At 40.4% G+C, this 16721-nt stretch overlaps 1 protein-coding gene across 3 annotated transcripts in view; it reads left to right on the top strand.

Annotated features, from left to right (window-relative positions):
* Positions 1 to 16721, top strand: part of DNAH6 (dynein axonemal heavy chain 6) — a 368310-nt gene that overhangs the window by 256613 nt on the left and 94976 nt on the right. For 2 of the 3 annotated variants that reach the window (XM_050754693.1, XM_050754692.1), the window contains exons 53-60: positions 1096 to 1219; positions 1694 to 1890; positions 3384 to 3587; positions 4326 to 4451; positions 7260 to 7424; positions 9722 to 9789; positions 12262 to 12442; positions 16367 to 16546. In XM_050754693.1, the coding sequence (XP_050610650.1) occupies positions 1096 to 1219; positions 1694 to 1890; positions 3384 to 3587; positions 4326 to 4451; positions 7260 to 7424; positions 9722 to 9789; positions 12262 to 12442; positions 16367 to 16546 (1245 nt within the window). The remainder of the gene's footprint in view (positions 1 to 1095; positions 1220 to 1693; positions 1891 to 3383; positions 3588 to 4325; positions 4452 to 7259; positions 7425 to 9721; positions 9790 to 12261; positions 12443 to 16366; positions 16547 to 16721) is intronic. The other variant, XM_050754695.1, reaches the window with a different exon arrangement.

Genomic DNA, 16721 nt, shown 5'->3' with positions numbered 1-16721 from the left:
TCATTCAAGTTCTCTGTATAATGTTACTATGGTCTTACGCAATATAGACAGTGACAAAACTCTTGGAAATTAGCTTTTGTTTTAAACAAGAGCTGGCAATTGTTTTTCAGAAATTGCCTCTGAAATCAGCCTTCTTTCAGCATAGGAGGAACATGAGTTCCTCAGTATATTCATCTGAAAAAAAAGGAATTAATCTATTATTTTTAAGATACTTTTTAGCTCAAGCATCTGATGGTCTGTATTTCCGTTTGCTAAATACTTCCATGCTTGATGGTGTCATCTGAGGTTTTAGAACCAGCTTAACCCTGTCATTGGATGTGAGGCCCTTCATCTTCCCAAGAAGAAAAAAGAATGATCATTTAGTGGAGCAGCTTACTGAAAGAACTATGGCTATAGAGCAGGGGTTGGCAAACTTTTTCTATAGAGACCCAAAGAACCAATATTTTATGCATTGCAGACTATATGGTCTCTGCGGCAAGCACTCAGCTCTGCTGTTGCAGCACAGAGAGAGTCATTGACAATACATAGATGAATAAGCGTGATTATGTTCCAATATAACTTTATTTATTGACACTAGAGTTCAAATTTCACGCAATTATCACAGTTCATTAAATATTATTCTTTTAAAGAGTTTTTCTAATTATTTAAAAACGTAAAAACCATTCTTAGCTTGCAGACTGTACAAAAACAGGCAGCAGGCTAGATTTGACCTGCAGGCCATAGTTTGCAGACTCTGATGTGGAGAACTAGTTAGGAAATATTAGTTTCCACTATGGCATGAATATTTAATTTGTTGCATCATTTAAAATTAATAATCCATTATGATACCTAATTCATCCCAAATGCTCAGTATACCTGTTTCTCTATTGTGATTTATTTTGTTGGGCTTTATTATTGATTTTGTTTTGTTTCATTTACTTCTGTTCTTGTATTTTACTCTAATTTATATTTGTTTTAACTTTATATATCACATCAAAGTCTTTTTGGACATGAAAAGAGGAACATATATAAAAATTTTTTTAGATCTGTATTATTAATGGGCAAATTCAGCTTTCTTTTTGGGCCTGTTCTTAAACAGTTGCTTGATTTTATTAGGCTGAACTTGACATTACCATGGCTACCCTGAGAGAAAAGCAAGCATTACTAAGACTAGTAGAAGATCAAATACAGGCCTTACAAGATGAATATGACAAAGGTGTAAATGAAAAAGAAAGCCTGGGTAAGTAACTCATAAAATTTACATTGGCCAGGAAACGCCTGATTTTCAGAAGTAGGAAGAAGTTTTTGGGAATCAGGTTTTAGCTTTTATCCAATGTATAGAATGTATTTTCATTAGCCTTCTAGGATCAAATAAGAACTCATGTGTTTTATATATTCAACATCCTGTACCTGAACAAGCCTTACTGGAGCATGTTACATTAAAACACAAAACAGTATGTGAATTTGATCCGGAAACTAAATACTAGAAGGATATAGAAAACACTGTCTTCAGAGTTCTCGATATGGAAAAGGCAAGCTTAGACTTGGTTCTGAAATGGGAATGAATGCTGAATTGGTGTAAGGTTTCATAGAGATGTATTGACATCATTAGTTAAATAATGCTATTCTGCTAAAAAAGAAACAGGTAAATAAGCTTTTAATACTTTATGAAAATATTGAATAGTATAATCTGATTTTCTTAAAATTTTTCTAGCAAAGACGATGGCCCTGACAAAAGCACGTCTAGTACGTGCTGGAAAGCTGACGGCAGCATTGGAAGATGAGCAGGTTCGATGGGAAGAAAGCATACAGAAGTTTGAGGAAGAAATATCAAATATCACTGGGAACGTGTTCATAGCAGCAGCTTGTGTGGCCTACTATGGGGCTTTCACAGCCCAGTACAGGCAGTCAGTGAGTAACCCTGCTTTCTGTAAGGAGGGATAAGAAGCAGCTGAAACTGGAGCCGGGGCTGGTTCATTTTTCTGAGTTCAGATGGAGGCTCTCCCCTGTAGAGGTTCTTCATGGTAGAATTTCGTTATATATTTCACAGTCCTTCACTCCCCCATCAGCCAGTGATGGTCTACCCCTGGGCTTTCCTTAACACGTTCCTCCCCTTCCTTCTCCTGTCTTAGAAAGCTATTCATCATTTACACAGTTCAAAAACCTGGGGGAAGGAAAAGACAGCGAGTCCCCTACCCTTATGATCAGAAGTGGCACGTAAAGCCAGCCTGGATGAGATGTTCTCAATTGGTGAAACTGCAACAGAGGGCCAGTCAACAGAAAGGAGCAGGCAGGACCAGGAGGAATCTATGCTTCCTTGGGCTTTTATCTTTTTACGAAAGAAAGCCTCAGCGGGGTGCGGTGGCTCACGCCTGTAATCCCGGCACTTTGGGAAGCCGAGGCGGGTGGATCACCTGAGGTCAGGAGTTCAAGAGCAGCCTGGCCAACACTGTGAAACCTCGTCTGTACTTAAAAAAAAATAATAATAATACAAAAATTAGCCAGGCATAGGGGCGGGTGCCTGTGATCCCAGCTACTCGGGAGGGTGAGGCTGGAGAATTGCTTGAACCCAGGAAGCGGAAGTTGCAGTGAGTGGAGATCACGCCATTGCACTCCAGCCTGGGCAACAAGAGCAAAACTCTGAAAGAAAGAAAGAGAAAGAGAGAGAGAGAGAGAGAGAAAGGAGGGAGGGAGGGAAGGAAGGAAGGATGGGAGGGAGGGAGAAAAAAAAGAAAGACCGGCCTCTCATTTATCAGAGAATAAAAGTTTCATCTACATGCATTTTCCAGGAAATGAAATTATTTGAAAGAATTTTACAGTCATTTTTTTAAATGTCTTCCTAAAAATGTTTACCCTTGTCCTTGAGTTATAAAACCTGATGTAGTACCCTCATATAGACTCTCCAGGAGCTCTCAGGTCTTAGGGTGCCATATTTCTCCCTGGGGCCAATTGTGCTTTTTGGGGACAGACAGGTCTCTATTGTGCACTCATTGAAGGAGGTAATATGCCAACATCCCTTTCCCTCATCTACTGACTGCTTGTACACCCTCAGTCGTTGTGATAACCCCAAACTTCTCCACGTGCTTTCAGACTCTCCCAACAAGGAAAATACAAACCTGGTTGAAAACCACTGTGACAACCCAGTCATTTACATGTGAGATAACTGAGGTCCAAATAGAGGGAATGATGTTTCCAAAGTCACATCTAACTAATGGTATAAAGTACCTAGGCCTCCTGATTTTGGTCTACTTCCTGTGTCCCATGCTCTGATGCCAGCACATCTGGGAGACTGGGAGGGTTTAGCTCTTGAGCCACTGACTTACCGCTGCCCACGACATTTTGCATGTGCCCTCGTTTACTGAGTTTTCCTGGCTCTACTCAAGTAATCCGTCCTCCTTCTGCAGCTTATAGAGTGTTGGATCCAGGACTGTCAGTCTCTGGAGATCCCAATCGATCCTTCCTTCAGTCTCATTAACATTCTTGGAGATCCCTATGAGATACGGCAGTGGAACACTGATGGGCTGCCCCGTGACTTGATATCAACAGAAAATGGCATTTTGGTTACTCAAGGCAGACGATGGCCTTTGATGATTGATCCCCAAGATCAGGTGTGTAGCAAATGCTTCAGAGAGTGACTTTTGGTTCTGCTTAATGTTGAGCTAGCTATTAAAAAATATAAAAGTGGGCTTCAATGTACTTTGAGATTTAGAGTTAACGTATGTGGAGATTTAGACCCAAAAGAGAGTGTTAAAGTCTAGTCCAGTTCCCTCATTTTGTGGATGAGAAAGTAAGAAAGAAAGAATTGAAGTTCTCCCATACTTGATTTTGATTGGTTTTGTTTAGGGGACTGACCATTTGTTTTTTGTTTTCTGTGAGGGCAGAAATCCACAGATCTTCCTTCTTCTGTAGTCCTTGTTCCTAAAAGGTCTGAGGAATGACACTGAAGTCAGGATATGATCGAATATTAGAGCAAGCCTGACTGGAATTTACAATTGACAGCATCCCATTTTCTGACTCCCTAAGTTCATGGATCAGGTTGTACTAAATAGGGTTTGGAAGAGGGAGCCACTGTGCAAGCAAGGGAGACCAACTTGAATACCATAAGCATGATCTCTGTTCCCAGATGACTCTTTTCTTTATTTCTTCCACATCTGAGCAAAAAGAAGAGCCCCAAACGTTGGGCTTAAAAGATGTCTTTATTGCCAGGAGGCAGGGTAGTATAGTTTATATATTTCCAATTTGTTTCTAGATTGAATAATATTTCCACACTTTCTTCTAAAGCTTTCGCTTTCTAGCCATTTATTATGCTCTGAAGCAAATGTTCTGCTCTGTGCTTTTCCAAACAGGCAAACCGTTGGATAAGGAACAAGGAAAGCAAAAGTGGTTTAAAAATCATTAAGCTTACAGATAGTAATTTCTTACGAATACTCGAGAATTCAATCCGACTTGGTTTACCTGTCTTACTGGAAGAGGTTTGATTTTCACTTCCTTTTCTCATGTTAGTTCCCAACTTTCAAATCATATCTGGAATCCTATATAGGCCACATCCCCGTCTTGCTAAAGACACCAGTCAACTCCATTTTCAAATTGGTCAAACCAATGCCTCTTCTCCTTAAACAATACATTATCACATTGCAAGAGGGGTAGGAGGGAGGACCTGTTGACTTTCAGACATTGTTTTAGTGTTAAGAGAGCTGGCCTCTGTTTCCCAACACTGCTGTTTCACAGGCCTCATTATGGCCCTTGATGGTGAGCTGCCCTGAAAATTCACAACAGTAGTGCGGTCAGGATTATGTACATACACTAATGATATGAAGCCAGTAAAATATTCTAGTGGGTATAAACATTAATTTTTACTTGGGCGTAAGTCAGAATTGGATTGAGTGAATTAGAAAAGAATGAACTTTTGTTAAAAAAAAAAAAGAAGAAAAAGAAGAAGAAGAAGGAGGAGGGAGGGCAGTGTTGTTTGTTGAGTCTAGGTGCTCCATTTCTTTGGCTATCATTGCAAGAATGGATTTTTTTTTTTTTTTTGAGACGGAGTCTCGCTCTGTCGCCCAGGCTGGAGCGCAGTGGCCGGATCTGAGCTCACTGCAAGCTCCGCCTCCCGGGTTTACGCCATTGTCCTGCCAAGGAATGGATGTTTTTTAAACTGTTCCCTCATTCAAACATTATTTGAGAACCAGTGGCAAAAAATATAAATGTGGTTTCTGTCCTCGATAGCTTACAATCGAGGTGGGGACAGAGACAGTAAACAGTGAAAGAGAGAAGAAATGAGAGAGAGGGAGGGGAAGAAACTTGTGATCAAAGATTTGAAAGGGTAAAGAGGGGGCTGGTATAGTCATCAACGGGTAGGCCACCAAGGCTGGTCTGATTTAGATATGTGGGTAAAGGGAGTAATTTAAGCTGTGACCTATGTGATGGGCTCAGCCATATGCCAGGCTTAGAACGAAGGACTTCCCAAGCAAAGGGAACAGCACAAAGGCCCTGGGCACAAAAGAGATTGGTTAATGATCATGGTTTATTTTCCTATAAGTAATAAAAGAACGAGCAAGCAAAAACATGGGCTGTGAGTTGAGTCTCAGTTTAACCGTGCCTAGAAGTATCACTGCTTCATCAGAAAGAAAGAAAGCTCAAAAAGGCCATGGACCAGGGCAGTTTAGCTGCAGCACCTGCATGATGACGAGGAATTGTAATTAATATGTTAGCATTAACTAATATTTATTGCATGTTCACTCCATGCCAGACTCTGTTCTCAGTATTTTATGTATATTAACTCATTAATCCTCACTGCCCCATCACAAGATAGTTACTATTGTTATTCTGTTTTGTCAGTGAGGAAACTGAGGCATGGAAGGGTTACATAAACTATCCAAGCAGCCTTGCCTGCCTAGGAAATCCGCAAGTTACACTATTCCCCACTCAAGCCACAAAGAGCACAAGGGGCCTCAGTGTGACCAAGCTTGGCCTTGACCAACACGAGGGTGGTTCTGTAATGGATCCCAGTCACAGGAGAGAATGAAGTCTCTAGAAAACTTTGGCATGGGTATTTTAGCCCCAAACTGGATTCCTGAACTCAGGTTTACTTCGTGACATGCGAGATCCTGAGGGACTTTCCTCTTTCATGGCAGCAGACCAAAGGTTTTCTGTGATGTTCTGCCTCTGGACAGAGTGTTTTAACTGTAGCGGAGTGCTCTTGGGAGAGGGGATGGGCCCTTGTCAGAGCCCCAGCCAGGAACAGGACACTCTGACTGGTCCTTCCCCACTCTCTGTGCCTTGGGGTCATCAGCGTTATACACCTAGCTGTTTTCTACTTTGCTAGGGTGATGTATTCAAACTTTGTCTCCACCCATTCATGGGCATGAAATCAGTTGCGACCATCTCAATCAACATTTTCAAATGAAATAGAGTTTTTTTTAATCCCAAAATTATATTGAATAAAGGTAAATTTTAACTCATAAACTTTTGTTTGAAGAATTTACATGTGTGGGTACCATGTCACAATGTAAAAATAGATGTGTTACAATGGATGACAGTCAAATTTTGAAAGCCCCAGGCCATGGGACCCTATCACATATGTCCTGACATAAAGATGTTTCTGATGGGATCCCTGGGCAATGTCTGCATGCCCACATTCCTACCAACAGTCAGATTCGCTTTGAGGAAAAAGGCATAATGGTCATGTAGAATAGGGGTTTATAGACTTTTTCTGTAGAGAGCCAGGGAGTAAATATTTCAGTTTTTGTAGGCCTCATGCAGTCTCTGTGCATATTCTTCTTTGTTTTGGTTTGGTTTAGTGTTTTTTTGTTTGTATGTTTTTACAACCCTTAAAAAGGTAAAAGCCATTTGTAGCTCAAGAGTCATAGAAAAATGGCCACACGGGGCCAGATTTGGCCTGCAGGCTGTCATTTGCCAATTCCTGGTTTTAAACAACCATGAAAATGAACAGATCTTCATTTGTGTGGGGCCTGTTGAAGTCCAACCCACAATGATTTAATCTACCCAGCTTCTCTCTTCTTCTCATGGAAATGAATAGTGTGTAAGATTAATGTAAATAGATATATTGCCTTCAGATGCTCTTATTTCCTTAGATTGCTAATAAAATGCTCACTGGAAAATAGGTACTGTTAGAGGTAGTGTGAGGATGTTAATAAATATCCATCAAATCACTGGAAAATTGTTCATTCACAGTACATTTTGAGGCCTAAGGAATTTTGTGAAGTTGATGCTATCTATTTTAATTGCTTCTTTTTGTGTTGTCCTGTTTTGTTTTAATTTCTAAGCTTAAGGAAACCCTGGATCCAGCTCTAGAACCCATTCTTTTGAAACAAATTTTTATCAGTGGTGGCCGACTACTCATCCGTCTTGGAGACTCAGACATTGATTATGATAAAAACTTTAGGTTCTATATGACAACCAAAATGCCAAATCCCCACTATCTGCCTGAGGTATGAACTACTGGTCTGGAATTCTCAACTTAACTGGATTATCATGGTGTAATGAATCTCTGAAGTTTGATGGGCTCCCACCCGAAGGGAAAGCTCTCCCCCATTCTCCCCTGTCTTCTATACACTCCCCTCTCTTCCACCATCCTCCATTCTTGCTTCTCTTCTGAGCTTTGATTCTGATTCCAATCACCCTTGTCATCACCATCTAGTTAGGTTGCAAGCCCCTGCCCACTGGGGCCTAGGCCGATGCTCTGTCTCACCCCACTGCACACCTCTCCAGTGCCCTCACCATCTCCCTCCTGGTCCACAGCCACTCCTTCTAAACACAGGACATCCCCCTTTTAAACTCTCTCTTTCCTCCATCAGCAAAGACTATTTTTGTCCCTGTTATTATGACTAATGAATGAATCAGAGCTTAGTTGAGAGTCCATGGGGCTGGGGTGTGGGGGAGGAGGAGGTGTCATTATTTAAATGTGCAAATGCCCACAGCATATGTGCCCAAATGAAGAGGTCACCCATTTGAAAACTCTAGGAACAAAACAACACTAGAGAATCATGATCTAGAGGTCCAGTGTCTACACTTAGAGTTATGGGTGGTGGGGGTATCTTGTCCCCTTCTCATGCTCTTAGATTCTTTGAGAGGAGCTGTGTGAGCTCCACTCCATACATACGTCCCTGAGACTCAGAAGACTCTAGAAGAACCCCTACTCTAGTACTACAGTGTCCAAGGTAGTTGCAACAGAAATGAAGACAGCTGGAACTCCATTGCCCCTCCCACAGATCTCCCATGGGGCTCTCCCTGGCCACAACCCCCCTCACATGCCCAGGTGCTGCCCCAGCTCCTGGCACATCTGTGCACTCTGCAGGCTCTTACCTAGGAAAGGAACTTGACCTCAGAACTTTACTTCTTTACCACCACAACCCTCCCAAAAATATCCTTAAATATACCATTCCAAAGAGTGTCACTTTCATTTTAACTGTTAAATTGCTCATAGCTATCTGTCTTCACCAGATGTGTTCAGGTTGAATGAAATTGACACACTTCTTGAATAAGATGGGGAAATATCATTGAAAGTTTAAGTTAGGATTTACCTCGTCAGCCTCAAGGAGTTTAATTACACAGCCACTACCGGGGCTCATGTCCCAAGTCCCATTTCAGAGTTTAGAAAAGTGACCAACATTACCAGAGGCTGGGAAGGAGAATGTAGGGGAGCAGGAAGGTAGGGATAGTTAATGGGACAAAAATATAGTTAGATAGACTAAATAAGATTTAGTATATAATAGTGCAACAGAGTGACTACAGTCAACAATAATGTATTGTACATTTAAAAATAACTAACAGAGCATAATTAGAATGTTTTTAACTCAAAGACATGATAAATGCTTGAGGTGATGGATACTGCCCCCAAAAAAGAAGTGTGACCAATGTGCCAACTTTCACTCTTTGATTTCTCACTTATTTAACTTTTGAGAGGGTGTATTGCCCACAAGACCCAAGCCTAGCTCTGTCACGGGGTCAAATTATCCCATTTCCAGGATCCTCAAGTCAATCATCTCTAAAAAGAGATCAATCCTACTTCAAGGATTTTGTAATAAGATAAGTATTACAAAATTACAATATGTAATTTACCATATTACAAAATCCTTGAAGTACAATGCCATGTGTTCATTCACACACCCTTGTTATACTTACTGGTTTTTGCTATTGACTTATCGAGTGATGTCGGAATATATTATAGTAATAATTTTCCATTAAAATGTTATTAGACAAAATATATAAAACTTTGTTTATTATCAATAATACCTTCTTTCAAGCAAAGACACATTGCGTCATAAGTAACTAAGTGATTTTATTACCTCATTTAGTTCTCACAGCTACCCTATGAGTTTTTACTATAATTATCCAAAATTTTAAATATCAGAAACTAAAGCTCAGCACAGATGAGTGGCTCGTCCAAGATGACACAGTCACTAAAGGGTGCAGCTCAAATTTGAACCCAAGCTGTCAATTCCAAAATACTGCTTTTAATCCTTCACTGGCTCACCTTTCCATAAAACACGATCTAGGATTCTGTAACTGTGGTGTCTGAGGAACAAGATTGTTACTCATATTGGCAGCGAAAAATATGAGGATTTAATAAGCGACATTACACCTGAAGTATGTGTGGGGATAGGTGTGTGTGCAATTAGACCTGAGATACATCCACCTGGGTAGTAATGAGCTGTGTTCTAATAAAGAAAGGTATTTCATTAGTTTGCACTTAAGCATTTTTATGCACTCTGTGCTTCTCTTCCAGGTATGCATTAAAGTTACCATTATCAATTTCACTGTAACAAAATCAGGTCTGGAGGATCAGTTGTTAAGGTAAAAAACCAGGGAGTTGGGGGGAGGGAAGGGAGTGTCGTGGGTTTCCTAAATATTTTGTTTAGAAATATTGGCAAAGAAAATTTTCTGCTGTGTGAAAACGCTACACATGAAACCTTAATCAAAAAAAATACAAGTAAGTGGCCAAGTTCTTTACCGTTTTCATAGCTGCTCAGAGCAGCTGATCTTGTCTGCTGTCTTCTCAAGGACGTCAAGGATAGACCCTTAATTCCCCACCCCCACTGTTTGAACCAGGCTGGCAGCCCAGCCCTGCCTCCTCCCTTCACTAGGATTTCCATCTTGGGCAAGTGAACAAAGTCAGTCTTTCTGTTGTTCCTAGAAATGCAGTGGTCCATACCTGTGAAAAAGCAGCTTCTCCAAACATATTTGTTCCAGCTTCACTGGTCTTTAGGTGGTTTCTTAGTGTATTTAACTGTCCACTTCAAATATATGTGTGTGTGTATATATGTATTCTTAGTATATTCTGTATGTGATTAAATCCCTATTTCCCAAATATTGGATTATGAGTTGTTAATATTAATCATCAAAATTAGCCAAGAGGTTCAGGAAACAAATTTTTAAAATATTTATTAAAATAATAACGTTGAGGTTGATTCAAAATTAATTTTATATTTAATATATATTTAACCAACAGATATATACACATATGTATGTATACAGGAATACATACATATGTATTTTTATTCACTATAAAGAAACATACAATTTAGACCCATGTTCAAAAGAATTATCCCTTATATTCAAGTCAAGATCATCCTGACTTACCCATGTTGTCACTAATGAGCTTGAGTCTTATTTCTCTAGCTTGTTTTAGGAATTATTCTGCTAGCTGCTAACTTGCTTACCTTCCACTAGGATAACTTCTTTCCAATTAAAGGTTATATCACCATATTTTATGAATACATTGTAAGGACTTGGCTGAACATTTTGCATACCAGTTTATTCCTGTGCATAGTTAAGCTCAGCTGTGTCACTAAGCTCCCAGCATGTTAAGCTGCCTGGGACAAGAAGGAAAAGTGCCTGATAAGAACACAGGAAATGCTGGGACTCAGTCATGGTGTGCAGTATCTCCCTGCTATTTCTCCTAGATTGATGGCATTGAAAAGGGAAGCTAACAGCCCTCAGCCAGGGTGAGGATGGAGCTGGGTCTGCCTGTGTTCTGACAGGCCGTCACCTATTTCAGTTGCCCTCTGCTCTGCTGAGCTCCTGAACGGGCAGTGATACTCATTGTGCTCAATTGCTCATTGCAATTTTCCTCAGATCCTCTCAATTTTGAACACCACAGTTCACCTCCCTGCCTCCTGGAGAATGCCAACCACAATGCCTTAGTCCTTCTGAGGCAGCACAAGGCCATTTTTCAACTTCAAGGAATTCCATTCAGCCACCCAGACTGTCCACCTCCTTCTGTCTTCCTTTCTATTTCCAGAAACTCTAACTCACCTCCTGACTTGTGGCAGGCTCTTTTGATTCTTAACTTGACTAATTCGATTAATGTTTCTCTCAAACTGTTTCCTGAGCTCACCTTTATCTTAAAATATTCCTTAAACTACTGTCTTCTGAAAAACTTATTTAAACAATTGAATTTGAGGTTATGATTTTTAATATTCTTTATATAATAATTTCAAGGTGTCTGAATTCTGCATGTAACAAGTAAATAATGGGTTGTTACTTGAGGCAGCACACTAGTAACAGTGCATGCTGGAGCCAGCAGACCCAGGCACAAGCCCAGCTTCTCATAGCCATGTGATCTCAGGAAGTGACCCACTAGAGTCTGTGCATCTGCAAGCTGGGGGTGATAACCACAGTGCCCACCTTATGGGGGCATTCAAAGGATTAATAGATAATCCACATAAAACTCTTAGCAAGGTGCATTGCATTGAGTAGTGCTTAATAAAGATTAACTCTTGCAAATGGAGACTGGGAGCAAATTGTGAAAGAACAAGTGAAGGGAGATATAAATTCACATGTTTATACAAGGGTGAAGCTGGAGGTAAGGCTCCTTTTTCATATGCAATCAAAAATCATTTCATGAAGGTGATGTGATTTCAGAATCTCCCATGTTAGTACAGAAAGAATATTCAAGGCATCATAAATATTCCAGGCACCATTTTCTTCTTAGCACAAGCAAGCGTTAGAGATAGAAATTGAATGATTAGAGAGATCAAGTATTAAGCAGGTCTTCCTAAGAGATGAGCGGAAGGTATGGAAACTTCAGTAGCAGGCATCTCTAAAATACAAGATAAAGGATCAGAATTGACATGTAGCTGAGTCAGAAGCTTCTGTGTAAACCCAGCAAAAGAGATATGGTATGCATTCAGATTCGGCCATCAGCATTAATGCTCAGCTAAATAGTATTAAGAATAAGAACAATTACAAACAGAGAAAGAAAAATAGAAGCAACTTTGAGGCACTGGCAGAGACATAATTTAGGTATCTGAACTTTGGTTTTAGTGATGTGGTGCGACTTGAAAAACCCAAGTTGGAAGAACAAAGAATCCAGCTCATCGTGAGGATCAACACTGATAAAAACCAGTTGAAAACTATCGAAGAGAAAATCCTGAGAATGCTCTTTACCTCTGAAGGAAATATTCTGGACAATGAAGAACTTATTGACACACTGCAGGATTCAAAGGCAAGTAAAATATTTTTAGTATTTATGGAAAGTATGTTACTTCAAAAGTTATAACTACAACCTTTGAGGGTCCTGTAAGGGCTTTTAAAGCAAGACGGGGGCCACGCTGGGCTTCCATGGACACACAGATGGGTGCCTGCCTGTCAGGGCTCCTTGCCAACCACAGAAACTTGGAGAAACTGTAGACCACCGCTCCTCTTGTCTTGTCTGCATTTCTTAAATAAAACACATAATGTAAAGAACTGGGACAAGATATAAATTGAAAGGAACAAACACAACAAACTTTCATATGAATGCCATCACCTGCAGGAAGCCTCTCTCTGATATTCCCAGTTGGAACTAACTTCCTTCTCCTCAGAATTTCTGTAGTGTCTTATCTGAATCTCTACTACAGCACTTGTCACTATTTACCCTATGTCACAGTTATCCAATTACATGGCTTATCTCTTCTCTTGGGTTGTTAAGTTCTCTGCAGTGGGAATCTGTGAATAGTTCATTTTGATATTCCTTCTCCAAGGATTACACATGGTGGTTGCACACAATTGGTACTCAACAAAAACGTGTTGATAGTAAGATGAAGTTTTACCTTAAACTTAAAATTCTTCAGTAAATTATTTCTCAGATTCAAACCATCATTTAAGGAGTGTTTACTAAGAACACAGCTTACAAAATGATTTTCATCCACTTGTGAGAAACAAAATAATTTACTAAAAAAAATCCCCTTGACTTTATTAAGCCAGAAGCACATAGGTTATCTTTTTTGCTTTTGTTGACATCAAAACTGGTTGACTGCCTTATATTGTACCGCCCTTGAGATTGCAGTATTAAAACAGTAATAAGCAAGTAATTTGGGGCCTCTGTTTTCTTCCTCTCTCCTTTAGCTTCTTTGTTCATAGATCTCTTTATCCTCCTCTCGTTTATTCTTCCTTGGGATTTTTATTCCTGGCAGTTGTCTGTTAACCCACTTGTTTTTATTTTTAGCAAAGTTTTACATGCCAACTCTTTAAAGAATGAAATATTTCTATAAGGCTTATTACGAAAAATAGCATTCCCTGCCTTCTCTTCCCACCAGCCACCCATGCCTCCCTTCACAGAGGCAGCTTTCTTGATTTTTTGTTTTTTGTTTTTTATTTTGTTTTGTTTTGTTTTGTTTTGTTTTGAGACAGGGTATCGCTCTGTCACCCGGGCTGGAGTGCAGTGGCATGATCACGACTCACTTCAGCCTTTATCTCCCGGGTTCAACCCATCCTCCTCCATCAGCCTCCTGAATATCTGGGACCACAAATGCACAACACCATGCCCAACTAATTTTTGACTTTTTTATTTTTTATTTTTTGTAGAGACAGTGTCTCACTATGTTGCCCAGGCTAGTCTTAAACTCCTGGCCTCAAGCAATCCCCCTGCCTTGACCTCCCAAAGTGTTGGAATTACAGGAATGAATCACTGTGCTGGCCAAAGCAGCTACTTTCATTTTGCATCTTAACTGTTATCTGTACCCCAGCACACACACACACACACACACACACACACACACACACACACACACACCCCTTCCCATCCTCTGGCCTCCCACTGTAGTTATATCCTGATTATAATAAATGTTAACATTGCCTAAGGGTGAAGATCTGGCTCTAAGTATTTGGGGTCTGAGAGGAGAAGAAGGGCTAGGGTCTCAGCATCCAGTGTGCATACAGTCACCCAGTCACTCTGTTTTAGTTCCTTCCTTCCGTCAAAAATCCCCCTGTTTTACTTTCTCCAAAGGAAATTTCTATTTTTTTCTGCCAGGATGAGAAAGGGACAAACCCCTGGCCGTGGGTGGCGTAGGAAGATGACCTAGGGAGTCCTACCACCAATTCTTATTTTAAACCCTTCCCACTTCCAAGAGTGCTTCTTGCATTAATTCTTAAGCCTTTTAGAAGGATTCTGTTTTATAAATGGGGTGAGTTCATGGCTATCCACTTTTGCCAGTGTAGGAATCCATTTTTATGGGTGTGCTAAATCATTGCCACCCTTCTGTCTGCTTTCCAGTTCCCAAAATTCATTGATATTTCCTCTCCCATTCTTCCTATCTTTATGGGTTTACTCTGCATTTTTAAGCCTTTTCCTACAATTTTAATGTAGCTTCAATAGGAAGTGAAGGTAGATACACATGCAATGACTGCCATCTTTATCTATAAGCTGGTTTATTTGTTTTGCAAGGAGCTGCCTTGGAGTCATCCTTTCTATAGAGCAGGGATCAACCTGATCCTTGGCTGCATTTCCTGCCACTTCTTGGCTACAGTTTATATGCCTCTCAACTCTCAGAATCCTTACATAAAAATATGTCTTATATTCTCTAAACGTGGCTGAAACCTCAAGTCTATAGGGCATAGTGTCTACAAGTAGTTGCCAAACTCAACAGAGGCATATAGTATTCTAATATTCTTTGGCAAAGAGAAGAAAACGATCCACTTTCCTTCTCTTTAGCCCTGGGTTCTACATTATCAGTGCCTTGTGCTCCCTAAGACATAAAGAATTATTTGTTAGTGGGCCTGCATGATCCACCAGCTGCTCCCATATCAACTTTTTTTTTTCTACTTGGATTTGAAAGCTTTAGTTGAGTCCCATATTAAGATAGGGGTTTCCTACTCAATTCTGCCCTTTATTTCCCCTTCAGCTCCCTGAGGGGATATTACAGGGAGAGTTTGAACTTTCTGATTCCTGGAAACAGCGTCTGCACTGAATCCTTCCCCTCCCTTTCCTGGTGGGCTGGGGTAAACAGTCTAGACTTACACTCTTTATTATGGTAGGTAGCCACTAGCCATAGGTGGCCGTTGAGCACTTCAAATATGGCTAACCTGAATTAAGATGTGTTGGTAGTGTAAAATACACAACAGATTTCAAGGGCTAAATCCAAAGAAACAAAATATCTCAGTAACTTTCATGTGGATTATATGTTGATAAAATATTTGGAGTATATTAAAAATATATTATTAAAATTAATGTCACTTATTTTTTATTTTTAATAAATTTAGAAAATGTATGATTATGTGGCTCACATTCTATTTCCATTGAAAAGCACTGGTCTATACAGGAACTTGATGATTCCTTTTAGCTTTGATGGAGCAAATACTGAGCAGTCAGTTCCCTTGATGATTTTTCATGGTCCCTGCTGTAGACCCTTTGACTTTCTAGAGACAAAAGGATCTCCCAACCTAGGGATATCCACCTCTGAAAAACAGTGGGGGAAGGGAGAGGAGGCAGGGACAGACAGCAGCAGAAAGAGAGAGACTGAGAGATACAGAGAAGGGAATCTTGAAAGTACATTGGGCAGAGGGCTCCCCAGACCCACAAACCCAAAATGCAGAAAACCAAAAGACCTTGAAAGCATCTCTAACTCACTTAGGGTTATAATCCTCCACAAACAACAGCTTCTATCCCATATGTCTATACCTGGGAATACTAGGTAAAGAACAAGAATATTAGTCACCCTTGTTATTCCAGGGAGGGATGTGGTGCCACTCACTGCCTCCAAGCCACTCTCTACTCCCTTCTTTCGGGCATTTTCCTGGGTATCCCTTCTCCTTTCATTCCTTCATTCATTGTGCGAGCCCTGGACTGCTCACAAAGAAGTTCGGGAGCAATTCAGAGTGCTACGATAGTGTTTGCATTGCAGGAGTAACTCAGATTGAGTCTCAGAGACGTGCTGCTTCTATGTTTTCAAAGCTACTTGTATTGCTTGCTGCCCTCTGCCTATTCCTAACTCTGGAAGGAAGAAAGGTCAATGAACTCTGAGACTCAGTCATTCCACCTGGGGACCCCTTACTATAATCACCAACTCATTCTATCTTTATTTCTTCCCTAGACCTAACTGGATACATTCCAGATGTCCCACTATTTTTCTGGAACAGATCTCTAAGAACTTGTTATTGTATGTTTATTCAGATCACTTCTGGTGCCATTAAAACCAGGCTGGAAGAAGCAGAGTCCACTGAGCAGATGATCAATGTGGCTCGTGAGAAGTATCGCCCAGTGGCCACTCAAGGCTCTGTAATGTACTTTGTCATTGCAAGCCTCTCAGAAATAGATCCTATGTACCAGTATTCATTAAAATATTTTAAACAGGTAAGTGTGTTCTTGTTGTTAATGAAAGTCATCTCTTTGGCCTCTATTACACCTGTTGAATTACTTCTTACCTCACACAAGCCATAAGTCTAGTTATCAGGTAGAATCTCCCAGGTGCACACATGGTTCAAGAGTGGTTCCAGTCAGGCATAGTGGCTCACACCTGTAATCCCAG

The sequence above is a fragment of the Macaca thibetana genome, chromosome 13 (assembly GCF_024542745.1).
Source record: "Macaca thibetana thibetana isolate TM-01 chromosome 13, ASM2454274v1, whole genome shotgun sequence".
Classification (NCBI taxonomy): Eukaryota; Metazoa; Chordata; class Mammalia; order Primates; family Cercopithecidae; genus Macaca; species Macaca thibetana.
Note: the sequence above shows the minus strand (reverse complement) of the source record. Positions and strands in the feature narration are given on the sequence as shown.